This window comes from Mirounga leonina, unplaced genomic scaffold, assembly GCF_011800145.1.
Source record: "Mirounga leonina isolate KUSES-001 unplaced genomic scaffold, KU_Mleo_1.0 Mir_168, whole genome shotgun sequence".
Taxonomy (NCBI): Eukaryota; Metazoa; Chordata; class Mammalia; order Carnivora; family Phocidae; genus Mirounga; species Mirounga leonina.
Window position 1 is genome coordinate 13,163,684 of NW_023270426.1, and position 13,331 is coordinate 13,177,014.

The 13,331-nt window shown below is 41.1% G+C and overlaps 1 protein-coding gene and 1 long non-coding RNA gene across 2 annotated transcripts in view; one reads left to right on the plus strand and one right to left on the minus strand.

The window, feature by feature from the left end:
• Positions 1 to 13,331, plus strand: part of CCDC192 (coiled-coil domain containing 192) — a 208,077-nt gene that overhangs the window by 133,113 nt on the left and 61,633 nt on the right. Inside the window, exon 8 of the mRNA XM_035015036.1 lies at positions 12,539 to 12,671. Coding sequence (XP_034870927.1) covers positions 12,539 to 12,671 — 133 coding nt within the window. The remainder of the gene's footprint in view (positions 1 to 12,538; positions 12,672 to 13,331) is intronic.
• LOC118016597 lies at positions 4,888 to 9,451 on the minus strand. Its single transcript, XR_004680869.1, has 2 exons — positions 9,041 to 9,451; positions 4,888 to 8,750 (listed from the first exon to the last, which is right to left on the minus strand). It is a non-coding gene; the product is annotated as an uncharacterized LOC118016597 (long non-coding RNA).

Consider the following 13,331-nt stretch of genomic DNA (forward strand, 5'->3'; position numbering starts at 1 on the left):
CCTCCCACCCCACCCCCCACTCCAACAACACTCAGTTTGTTTCCTGCGATTAAGAATTCCTCATATCAGTGAGATCATATGATACATGTCTTTCTCTGTTTGACTTATTTCGCTCAACATAATACCCTCCAGTTCTATCCACGTCGTTGCAAATGGCAAGATCTCATTCCTTTTGATGGCTGCATAATATTCCATTGTATATATATACCACATCTTCTTTATCCATTCATCTATCGATGGACATCTTGGCTCTTTCCACAGTTTGGCTATTGTGGACATCGCTGCTATAAACATTGGGGTGCACATACCCCTTTGGATCCCTACTTTTGTATCTTTGGGGTAAATACCCAGTAGTGCAATTCATGCCATGTGTTTTTTGCCACAATTAAAAAGAAAAAAAATGTCTTCAGTTGAAAAGCTAAGACTCAGTAATTGATATTTATCTATTCATTCTTTCAGACAGTCAAAAAGTATTTATTTCTTGTGTATCTCCTGAGTTAGTTTTATAGAAGCTTGACTGGCTCTGGGTCAGCCTCATTCTTATCTGGGGAGGATTAGATTCAGTCCAGGGTGTCACAAGTATATATTTCTGGGGTCCTGACATTTCCAGCCCTAGTGGTTTCCTGTCAGGCCAGTGTTGTTCCCATTACTACTAACAATGACCTGGAAGTTCCAGGCTAAAGCAGAACTGATCAAATATGGCTCCTGAAGGTTTTCTGGGTCAGGACCAGAATAGACAAATCACCATTTGTCTAACTTGGGACATCTTCAACCTGTTCCTGATGAACAATTCATGTGATTATCCCTAAATCTTGCCGTGGCAGACTCTGGGAAGTTATGACACCACTAGTCACTTAGCAAGAGATGAGGCAAGTGGCTTTCAGCCCAATCCACATGTTCCCCTCCCTACCCGTTATCCTTGCATATCTGAGATGAGGGTGTGTTGACGGGAACAGGCTTGGAGGTCTACCAGATAGGACTCTGAAATCTAATTAGATTTCTGTTTGAGAGTTCAGATTCATGTACTTTCTTTTCTCTGCTAGCTTTCTTAATGGAATTAGATAAAGTATCTTGCTAAAGAATGAAATAAGAGAGACAGACTCTTGAGTCCAACAAAACCAAGGAACTACCTGTATTTGATGACTTGTTTGTCTAGACTTGTTAAAATATGCAATCTGAAGCTAGCTAATATCTACATAGCAAAAGTTCACATCATCACCACACCTTTCCCTTCCTCTCTGACTCTCTGCAGGCTATTCACAAGCATCGAACATTTCCTTTATCGGGTTATGCCTTCACATCTTGCATGCATATAACTCCATTCACACATAACATCAGATTTTGAAATTAATCTTTTGTTCTAAGGAATATTGAAACCAACTATATATAAATCCAAATATCCTTGTCTCTCTACCTATGAAATGTAGACATGAACAAAACATGTTCATGGCATGAACAAAACAGCTTCTCTAAATAGTGGAGGAGGACAAGACAAAGATGTTTAACTAAAGTCACAGCTGGAATGTTGTGTATGAGGAATGAAACTGGATTTAGGTTGAAAATACTGCTTAATGTTGAGACCATTTCCCCCAAGTGCAAAGCTCCTGCCACAGAGCAGGACTGACACCTTTTGGTATGGAAGTTTTCAGATGTGGCAAACCACTGCTATTTCTTCCGTCATCTTTAAAGGTTTTTGGTATAGGTAGCCCCAGTGGTGAAGGACAGGAATTGCAGGAAAACCCCAAGGGAGAGACTAAGAGAACATTGTCAGATTATAAGGTTTTAGCTCAGAAAAGGAAAGAGTGAGGGGCACCTGGGTGGCTCAGTCGTTAGGCGTCTGCCTTCGGCTCAGGTCATGATCCCAGGGTCCTGGGATCGAGCCCTGCATCGGGCTCCTTGCTCAGTGCGAAGCCTGCTTCTCCCTCTCCCACTCCCCCTGCTTGTGTTTCCTCTCTCGCTGTGTCTCTCTCTGTCAAATAAATAAATGAAATCTTAAAAAAAAAAAAAAAAAAAAAGGAAAGAGTGATTTTGTTGCCATATTGGAAAAGTGGTTTTCTTATCATCAAATGGACCCAGACTATAATGTCACCATCGCTAGATGAAATGTCATCTACTACACATACACCCTCAGTATATGTTCATAAACAAGCATGAACGTGAACAGAAGTAGAGAGAAGACAACAGAATGTCTTTGCAGTCAGACCACCAAAGTGATCTTGTCTTGCTGCTCATGGGCAAAGGAACTTCAAGGTAATTCAGTTTTGATCACTGAGTTATATTTATAGGTGTCATCTGTACGTTTGTAATTTCTTTTTTTTTTTTTTTAAGATTTTATTTATTTATTTGACAGAGAGAGACAGCAAGAGAGGGAACACAAGCAGGGGGAGTGGGAGAGGGAGAAGCAGGCTTCCCGCAGAGCAAGGAGCCCGATGCGGGCCGATCCCAGGACCCTGGGATCATGACCTGAGCCGAAGGCAGCTGCTCAACTGACTGAGCCACCCAGGAGCCCCTGTAATTTATTTCTTTATCAACTGTTCTTTGCTTTGTATCTCTAGCATCTTGAGGAACTTGGTTTTTCTAACCGAAGGCCAGAACACAGGTTTGGTGATCCTCGCTATACCATCTGAGTCTTTTTTACAATATGACTTCCTCTTTATTACAGTGACTGAGAAGGAACTGAGAAGAGAAAATCAAGAAAAGAGAATTTTTAAGAGTAGCAATAATAAAAGAACTGTTAAACATCATCTGGTGTTCTAGATAAAAGTAGTTGGTCTCAACATAGGCAGATTCTGTATCATTGGTTCTGTTTCTGTGTGTCAGTGGTACTAAGTAGTTGTGATTTCCCACCATCTGCTTCATCAACTTATTCCATTCCCTTGAATTTATATTGCTCGATTAGTCGAATATTCAAGTGAATCCTTTTTTTTTATTATTTTTTAATTTTTTAGTAGAACAGTCAAAAGACAAATCACATCTTGAGCTAGCAACCAAGTTCAATGCTTTAATTTTTGGTGATTTCTCCACATGCATTTAAATGTCCCTAGTCCTATTAACTGTCAAACATTGCTTTCAATGAACTTGATTGACACTTTAAATTTCCTTAGTGGGAAACTTGACTTGAGATTTTTAGCCCTTATGAAACTTTTGTTTCCAGATTAAAGCAATTGAAAAATTAAAGAATAGACAAATTACTCATTTAATTGCAGCTATATAATATTCAACTAATGGATATTACTGTAAAGATTTATGCTCAATAATTCATTATTAGGAACAGCTATCTCAGAAGTTCTAAAGAGTAAAAATTCTAAGATAATGATGGCAGTGACAACATTACTAATATCATGCCACTCAACAATGTACAAAACACTCAGTCATGTACATTGTAAAGAGTTTTTTACATGAAATCAGATCATTTCACTTTAAACTTTGAAGTTTCTGCTGTATGGGGTGCCTGGGTGGCTCAGGCAGTTAAGCATCCAACTCTTGATCTCGACTCAGGTCATGATCTCAGGGTCGTGAGATGGAGCCCCTTGTGGGGTTCCACTTTCAGTGGGGAGTCTGCTTTTTTCCCTGTCCCTCTGCACCTCCCCTCCCCTCTTTCTCTCTCTCTCTCAAATAAATAAATCTTTAAAAAAAAGTTTCTGTTGTAAAATTGTTTCAAGTCTGCATTAAGAAAGCAGCAGATTTTGTTGTTTTTTTTTTTTAAGATTATTCATTTATTTATTTGAGAGAGAGAGCATACAAGCTGGGGGGGACAAGGGGACAGAGGGAGAAGCAGACTCCCCACCGAGCAGGGCGCCTGACTGGAGGGGGGCGGTGCTTGAAGTTGGTGGTGGGCTCCACATGGGGCTCAATGCGGGGCTTGATCCCAGGACCCTGAGATCATCACCTGAGCCGAAGGCAGACACTTAACCTACTGAGCCACCCAGGCTCCAGAAAGCCGCAGTTTTTTAAACATTATATTTCATGGGGAAAAATACATATTGCAGAAAACTTCCCAGGTGGGCAAATTGCTTTCTCTAATTTCTCTTATCCACTGTACAAAGCTTTTTCATGCTATGTGAGAATCATTTCTCCTCTTATGATTATTTTCCTTTCCTTCATTTAGAACTCCTTATCATTTTTGAAGTTGTCTGAAGGCCAGCTCTTATACTCACTGAGTTTTTATCCCCTGTAATATCTCTGCTTTGAGGGCAGAGTGGGATTTCTGAAGGAGAGAGATACTTACCGAGAAGGTTAACTTATTAGGTTCTCTTTACCACACCAGAAAACCCTCCAAGGTGATTTAAGCATCTTGGTGCTCCAGCATCTCAACTGTCCAGTCTTCAAACACATGCCTTTGCTTTATAATTCACGGTAAGTCACAAATGGCCAATAGCTGCTGACTTCCTCCCAGAAGGCAGCTTTAGTTAAGTTCAAAAGGAGTTCTGGGCACAGAACAAAACAAAACAAAACAAAAACAAGTATCTGCCCAATTATAAAGTCATTGCAGAGAAAAAGCTTTTTATCATTTTTATAATCATGTTAGGAGAGCTTAGCAGTATTTTCACAAGGCAGACATGGGAATTCTTTTTCCCCACCTGTATATTCTGTCCTCTGGTTTCTGTTCTCTTCCACCCACGTTACTTTTTATAGCAATTTGCCAATGACACCAATACCTGTATGGGTGGGGCTGAGAAACTAAAATTGCTTCATCTACAGCTTGGGCCCTTTAGGTTCTCTCTGTCCCCAGGGATGACTGGACTGGAAAACACCTTCCTAGTAGGCTCTGTTAGGTGTGACAGTGCACTCCTCTCTCCATTCCCAGGGTGGGTGATTTGAGACTGTAAGATCAAAAACTGGATTTGGCTTTAGCAAACACTGGCTATACTTTCTTTTTGAGAGAGACCTATTGAACCCTTGGTTTTGTTCTGCACGGTGCTCAGCCAGTATGAAAACTTACTTATTGCATTGTTGGCACTGTAGGGTTCTTTTCTTTCTCTAAGAACTTGGTTGTCAGCCTGATTAATGTTTACTGGGTAAGAATGATGAGGCAGGGTTACACTCACATACAGAAAAAGAGCTTGTAGACAATACCCCTTAATCTTAGGAATGAGTTTGTTTGAGTACGGATATTCTAGTGCTATCTGAGGGCAAGGTGACTGGTTGACATTGGTCCAGCTCGTTTCTTTGAAGTGAATGGGATCTCAATTACCTAACAACTCTGCTTTCTATCAAATGTAACCCCCGAATGGACTATAGGGAGTGACCTGAATCCAGTTCTTCCTGGCTCTCTGTGTGAAGAGGGATTAAAGGGAAGGAACCCTGCCTAAATAACTATTTTTGACACTGGGATATTACACACCAGGGAGTTTAGTTACTGGCCAATACCCATTTCATAGCCCTTCAGTTTGTATGGCCAAGGAGCAACATGATATAGTGGGGGGAAAAAAACCCCACCAACATTGAAATGAGGAGTCAGAAAATCTGAACTTGAGTCTTGTTTCTTGCAGTTTTATTAGCTGTGACTTTGGGCAAATCATGTCATTTTTCTCTGCCTATACTTCTGCATCCCTAAAATGCTAGGGCTGGACAATTTGATTTCAAAGATTACACGCAATTCTGTCCCATTGAAAATTCAGTGATTCTGTTGTCCTAAATCATGCTTGAGGGGTCAGCCCATGTCTCAAAGCTTCATGATCAGAAGTTGGACACTTCTTGCTTTAAGAAATGGATTTATAAATAGGAAATGTCATCTTAAACTGTTCACAATGTAAGAAACTGAGTAGGACATTGAGGCATGCATGGCATAGGGATGGAAGGGGCAGTCTAGAGCTGAATCGCTCAGATTTAAATTGTGGGTCACCATCTGACTTTGGGAAAGTTACTTAAAGCTCTCTGTGCTTCAATGTTTGCATCTAAAAATGGAATTAATAATAGCTCTACTTCATTGGGTTGCTACAAAAATGAAATTAGCTAGTATGTATCAACTTCTCAGAACTATGCCTAGCATATTATAGGTGGTAAATATTAGCTTCTCTCTGGAACATTTCCAATAATAGTCTGTATACTACATGAAAGGAAGGGTAGCTTATGGTCTTTTAGGGCAACAAATTCCAACTTCTGGACTGTTGTGTTGTTAGAAACGTCTATCTTATCACTGGAATTCACTCCAAGTGTAAGTTATCTCTTTATCTTGTATTAATAAACACTCACACAGACATTTCTGGAAACTAGGACATCTACTGGCAAACTCTGCCCGTGTCTCCAATAATTATTTATCCCATAGAGGGAAAGAATTGAGACTTGGTTCCAACTATAGGTAAACTCTTCCCCTGTAGTGAGTCAAGATGTTTGTCTAATTACTGGGATTTTGTTTTCTCTTTATTAGAAATTCCAAACCCTCTGGATGTAGGGAACAGAATTAAAATTTATTTCTATAGCATGTGATAACATAAAATAAGCTACTCAAATGGGAGGGATACTGCAAAGAACCAAACAGTATCAGCTATGATTTCCAAAGTCTGACTATTGGTCATGAAATGTCAACAGTGGTCATGTGGCGCCCAACTCTTGGTCAAAGTCGAGATGAGGCCTAATGGTTGTGTATTAACAGTTCCTCCCATGACCTTCTTAAATGAAAGAAGACTAAGCTACATTTTGCTTTTGTGTTTGGTCTTTCATTCAAGGCATTATATAAGAAAAGTTTCATCTGATATACTGTTTGTCACTTCAGAGAACTGAACAGAATGGCCACAGTCCCCAGGATCAATTCCAGACCCTCTGATGAGAGACACTAAGAGGGCCCAGATCTACACCAGGTGCAGATAACCCTTAGCTGGTTTCATCAGCTCTTTCCTTTATTTCTTAGGTTCTCTGGCAAGATCATGGCAGTCCATGCTACAAGTGTCTCACCATCACCCTTCAGTGTCACTCTTTTATAACCAAGCCTGGCTTATTGCCTTTCTACTTGTACTAATAATTAGAGCCACTCACGCTTTAACTACAAAAAGCTAGCTTTAACTAACTTAACAAAGTAATGGTGCTACTGATTAGTGAACCGTTATGCTATCATTGAGAAGAAAAATCAGCCTTTGGAATCAAAAGAACTTGTTCAAGTCAATTCAGCTACTTACTTACTAAGAGACCATGGTTACCATGGTCTACTCAAGTTCTCAGGGCCCTCAACTGTCTCACCTACAAAATAGAGACAGGATCATACATAACAATTAGGTATCATTAACGAGCAGTGGCTACTGGGAGTGTGGATCAAGGATTGTGAAGCCAGGTAGGCAACCTAGGGTGAAGGAATTCCCAAATCAAAGGCCTACGGTGGAGAAAGGAAGCTACGAGGCACATATTTGCCATTCCTGGACTTCTAAATACTTACCTGGGGATAGCATAAATACAAAACAAAGTAAGAGTTGTGAAATTGATTTTTTAAGCCAAGTTGTATCCAAAAGCTATATCACGTTTATGAGTTTTATTATTAACAATGGGCTATTAGAAAAGAAATAAAAGAGGATATCTGCTTATATGTCCTGTATTCAAATCAAATTCTCTTGTATGTCCTTGGTAGTGAGCATTTTATCAGGGGCCCTCTGGAGATAAAACCTGTCTTTGTTATACAGGCTAAGTAAGGAAGGTAAAAAGCTATGCTCCAGCAAGCCTGCCACAGGGCCACGGGCAGGAAGAGGTAGGGCTTTAGAAAGTTCCTCACATCATTCCATGGAGGCAGCTACCTACTTTGCCAGGCATCTGGCCAGCTCTGGCAGGAGACTGGATCAAGGCTATTTGCTTATCTGTTTTCAGGACATCGAGTGTTGTTTACCCATACAAAGCAAGGAGGAGATCAATGCAATTATGGAGAAAGCTTAATTTAGGAGAAGGAAAAGGAGGAGGAAGTGGTGGAAGATAGGGAAGGAGAAAGAAAGAAGACAAGGCAAATCTTGGAAAATGAGAAATCTTGCTTTCAATGAAATACAAATTTTATTTCCTAAAGTGTGACAATGACATCTTTAGAAAAGGTACTTCAGTGTTTTTAGTGGAGGGTTGAGAGCTTCCCCGGTGTATTTCAAGAAATAGTGACAAAAAAGAAAGACCTATCTGCCACTTAGTGAACATAGTACTGGGTACTGTCATTTTGGTGTTCGGTCACTGACTCGCCACCAGCTATATGCTATGGGATCAAGGGCCTGGAGATGTCATGTGCCCGGCCCAATTTCTCAGGGCCAATAGTTGCCTTAGAATCTGAGGCCACAGTTCAAAGTGTGTGGAAAGACCAGGAAATTTTAAACAATGCTGGCAACTTCGTGTTGAAACTCATCTATAAATAGTTCCCTGATGATCTCTAATTCCCGATGACTTGGTATAATGCGAGCTATTCAGCAATGTGATATGGATAGATATTTCCTTTTCAAAACATTGCACGAATACATGATTTCCTCCCTCTGTCCACCCTGTAGGAGAAGTAGGAAAAGAGCAAGGTAATAGGAATTTACCTCCAAGCTATAAAGCCTTCCTTTCCTTTTAGTAATCATGCGGGGGGGTAGTTCCTAGTTACTAAGGAGACAATAACAGACTCCATTAGGTTCAAGTACAACACTTGGGTTGCCTGGCTAGAGAATGCCAAAAAAGCGAAGGAAAATATTATCGTTGCTGAAATCATTTGATGTCTATGACTAATAAAAAACATGTCGGCAAACTAAATTTTTAGAAATGCCCAAAGGGCTTGGTTAGAGCTATGAATTAATGGCATACAGCAGTTCTGCCTGGAGAAAAGGGGAAAAAAAAAAAAAAGACAAAGATGTTAAACCCTTTTAAAATTTATCTGAATAACCGGCAGGTCCCAACAGAAATCAATTTAGGTTCTTTATTCAATTTTTAACTTAAATCTAAATGTCCCTTCCCCTTTCCTTTAGAGCTTAATAATAAAGTTTGCACATCTTGAGTCACAATCATCCTTGAATTCTAAAGGCCCCGCAGGCCTTTTTGACCCTCTTATGCAACATCCCACAAATTCTAGAGTTATTTTTAAGGGATCCCTGAAAAGTGTACCCACCTTAGAGACTTTGAGGGCTGAGATTTCTCATTTTCATGCATGTGCTGTGTCTCTCAGAGGCTGGAGGAAGCCAAAGGAGGAAAGAATTGGGGGTAAGCCAGACCTCTAATTACCTCTCGACCCAGGTCCCAGAGGTTACCATGGGCCTGCCTGAAGATGTTCCTCCAGTTTCTGCTTGATCATTCCCAGAGCAGGAGGCCTTTGCCAGGACCCATCCTATCTTGTTATGAATACAGCACTGATTGTTGGAGGGTACTTTCTCATGCTGTGCCAAAATCTGCCTCCTCTTGAATTTTTTACCCATTGTTCCCCATGGTATCTCTAGAATAATACTATTTAACTCAACTTCCTTTCCTCTTGACTAGTACCTTAGATTACTGAAGTCAGATGTCGTAACTCCCCTGTATACTGTCCTCTCCAAACTAAATATCCTCAGTTTCTTTCTCAGATCATATGGCAAATATACAAATATTATAATAATAATAAAGGCAAAGCATACGATCACTGTAAGAGAAAGACAAAAAGGTGGTCTCGAAATTGGATTTTTTTTTTTAAGATGTATTTATTTATTTTAGAGAGAGACAGAGCTCATGAGCAGGGGGAGGGGCAGAAGGAGAGGGGGAGAGAGAGAATCCCAAGCAGACTCCCTGCCGAGCAAAGAGCCAGACAGGGGCTCAATGTGGGTCTTGATCCCACGACCCTGAGGTCATGACCTGAGCTAAAACCAAGAGTCAGATGCTTCACCGACTGAGCTAACCCAGGTGCCCCTGGAAACTGGATTTTTTTTTTTTTAAAGGAATTAGGTTTTTTTTTAACTGAAAAGCTGAAATGTTTAAATGATATTGAGAAGCATCTCGTCTTTCCACTAAGACATAGCCATCAAGTCACTCTATCCATCAAGTTATCCTGTCAAAACAGAAATGTAGCTTGATAAGACTTTTTCTTGGTGACACCACACCAGATCCTGGTGGCCACCTCACCAAATCTCTCCAAGTTGCTTTTAGTTTTTGTTTTTGTTTATTTACTATCAATGCCTACTTTGAGAAAAGTTTCCAGAAAAGTACTGATCTGCATATGAATCATTGTGACACATTCTGAAAAGAATGTGAATACCATCTATTAAGAATTAAGAGAGAAGCAATGTAAGGAAACACAAACTTTCCTTCTTACTCCTCTCAGTATTTCATTATAAAAAATTTCAAATACAGAAAAGTTGGGGGCGCCTGGGTGGCTCAGTTGATTAAGCGACTGCCTTCGGCTCAGGTCATGATCCTGGAGTCCCGGGATCGAGTCCTGCATCGGGCTCCCTGCTCGGCGGGGGGTCTGCTTCTCCCTCTGGCCCTCCCCCCTCTCGTGTGCTCTCTCTCTCATTCTCTCTCTCAAATAAATAAATAAAATCTTTAAAAAAAAAAGAAAAAAAAAAAGAAAAGTTGGAAGAATTTTAGAGTAAACACCCATATACTTAATAACTAGACAAATTACCATTCTGCTATCTTCCATTACTCACCTATCTATCAGTATCTCTTTCCATCCATCACCCCATCTTACCTTTTTACATATGTCCATGTAAAGTGCATTCATCCACACACTTAACCCTCATGCATCAGTTTGCACACCCTTATCATTATCGGTTCTTTTCTGATACTTTTAATTAGCACTCTCTTCTGAATCCCTTTGCCACTCTTGCCCTTATTTCTCATTTCTGTATCATTCCTCCCACTTTCTAGCCCCAAGGTTCTAAATGGTAAAAACAAAGTATGAAAAATCTGAGCACGGGACAGTCTTGAAGTAGCATCAGGAAAGGACGCTGAGGACCATAAGGGGTCTCACAGGCATTATCCCCCCAGGCCTGGGATGGAGGAGGTCCTTGTGAACAAGCTGACACAAACCAACTTACCGGGGGTGGTGGGGGGCGGTAATTGATGAGCATGCCAACCTAGTAATTTACTATGGGAAACATAGCTAGCTATCAAATACCCAGACCCACGTATTTGTTGATCAGCTCAATCTCTTTCTGAACTAACCTACAGAACAGGTCAAATTGTGAAGGCTTTTGGTGAACAGAGACTCAGAGGACAGGAAATAGTAAGAAGGTCTTAGTGACATGGAGCCTTATCAGCGTTGATGTTTCAACAGCTGGCCCGCACTGTGCCTGACACCAAAGGGCTGCTTTGTAACTAGTACAAAGATGAAATGAGTATGTGAATACTGACTATACTCTAAAAGAACTGCTGAACAGACCAGGAACTCGTGGTGTGGATCAGGGCACCTCTCTAATGCCTGGACTGTGCTGGTGAACTATGCCGGATTCTACCCCTCTAACCCCCGTTAAAGAATTTCCATGACTACTATTCTCATTTGAATAATACATTCTCTTTTAGCCACATGTATGCCATTAATTCAGCTTTCGTTAATCCTAATCCTGCTTTGGTCTGAAAGACAATTTGTCTTTAAAATGGGTGGTCTATGTCTATTGAATCCCATCTTTGATGAACTGATTTTACCCGCTTTACTCTCAAAAAAAAAAAAAAGGAAGTGATTCCCTACTACCTGAGGTTTCCCCTGATGTGCAAAAACCATTCCTTTCCCTATCTCAAGATTTATGTCTGATAAGAAATGTTAGTCATTTATATTCTGGGCTTCCTAATTACCAGTCCACAAAGACTTGGCAAAGTGAGCTCTTCAGTGGAAAGGCAACAACACATAAGTGTAAATACAACACTTTTCACAACAGTTTTTCCGCAGTGACAGATAAATCTAATTCTGACAAATTGATTTCATTTTGAAATCCACAAAAGAGCTTTCTAGTCATAAAATCTCCAGGTGAATCCTTTGGTTAGGTAACAACTTCCTCAAGTAGTTCTTTCAAAGACTTAGATGTCATAAATCAGACTATTTTACAGCAAGCAATTCCTGCCTTCTATTGCTTAACGATTTATACCCCTGACCACTTTCCCTATATAGATACCCCAGTAAATATCTGTAAACGTCAGCATTTCATGGTAGAATCACACTCTTCAGGGTCTACTGGAATGCACACCTTTATGGTATTAGGGTAGAAAATGACACAGAAGCAAGGCTCTCTGAAATATGTTCACTACTTCACGTGAGTTTACTTACAGACTGAAAAAAAAATCAGACACTTTTAGGCATTGGCACCTCCGTGGTCAAATGCCAACCACCAACTAGAGTTGCTCTCTAATTGCCTCTATTATAAGCAAACAAAATACAAGGTTCAGATGCAGATTAAAACCCTTCAAGAGGGTAAAAGATACTCTGATGTAGAGAGTGGCTTTCGTCGCTGGGGATAGGAACGCTCTGAGAGGGGCTCACGCACTCTGTTTCAGAGATCTCAGAAAGGACTTAAGCTAGATAAACAGGGAGCAGTTCACCGAAGCTGGCCCGCAAAGGCCATGTTTGTTCAGACTTCATCAGTTCTTTTTATTCCTTTGATATGTCTGTCTCTAGTGACGGAAACTCTTATTTTTTTTTTTCAAGAAACTAAAGCACAAAAGGAAACTGAAAAAGCTGCAAACGGATTTGGCAACAGCTAAGCAAGAGGCTGCCATCACAGTTCTGGAGCTCAATGAGAAGATAAGGACGCTATGTGAAGGGAAGCCAGCCCCTAGAGGTCAGTATTACCACGTGACCAGTCGCACCCCAGCCCTCAGGCCTGCGTGAGGTATATGGTTTTATTGGCCACAGAGGAAAAGGCAGGGCCACCGTGCCAGGGAGCGTCCTGGCCTGGCCTGGCCTGGCTTGACCTCCATCCGCATGAACAGCGGACATGACACAAATTATTGACTCCAGGCTGGGTTCGCTTTCACTGTACGTGAGGTAGGGAATGAACAAGGAGTTCCTTAGAGGAGAAGTCTCTGAAGCTGAAGAGCTGGACTAAATAGATCTGGTAAGTGTCTTTGCACAAAAGCTGGGTGGCTGGAGGGAAGGGGAGAGTCTAAGGAAGACCGGAGGGATGAAGCTCTGGAGTGGAGTGAAGAGAGAAATTTGCCTTCAAGTGTAGACAGGCTTGTATGCTCGGGCAGGCAAAGGGAAGTGGAAAAGGGAGTGTTTGAACAACCGGCCAATGAATGAGCCAGAAACGAGCAGGGAAGGCTGGGTGAGGAGGAAATCTGGGTGGTTCAAAGAATTGTAATGGCCACTATGGTTTGGAGTTTTGAACAAGTCTTCTCTAAGGGACTATAAACACACGCTCGGGGAGGAAAGCCCCTCCGACTGCTGTCATTAGGAAAGATACGAGTTGGGGCTCCCGGGTGGCTCAGTCGTTAAGCGT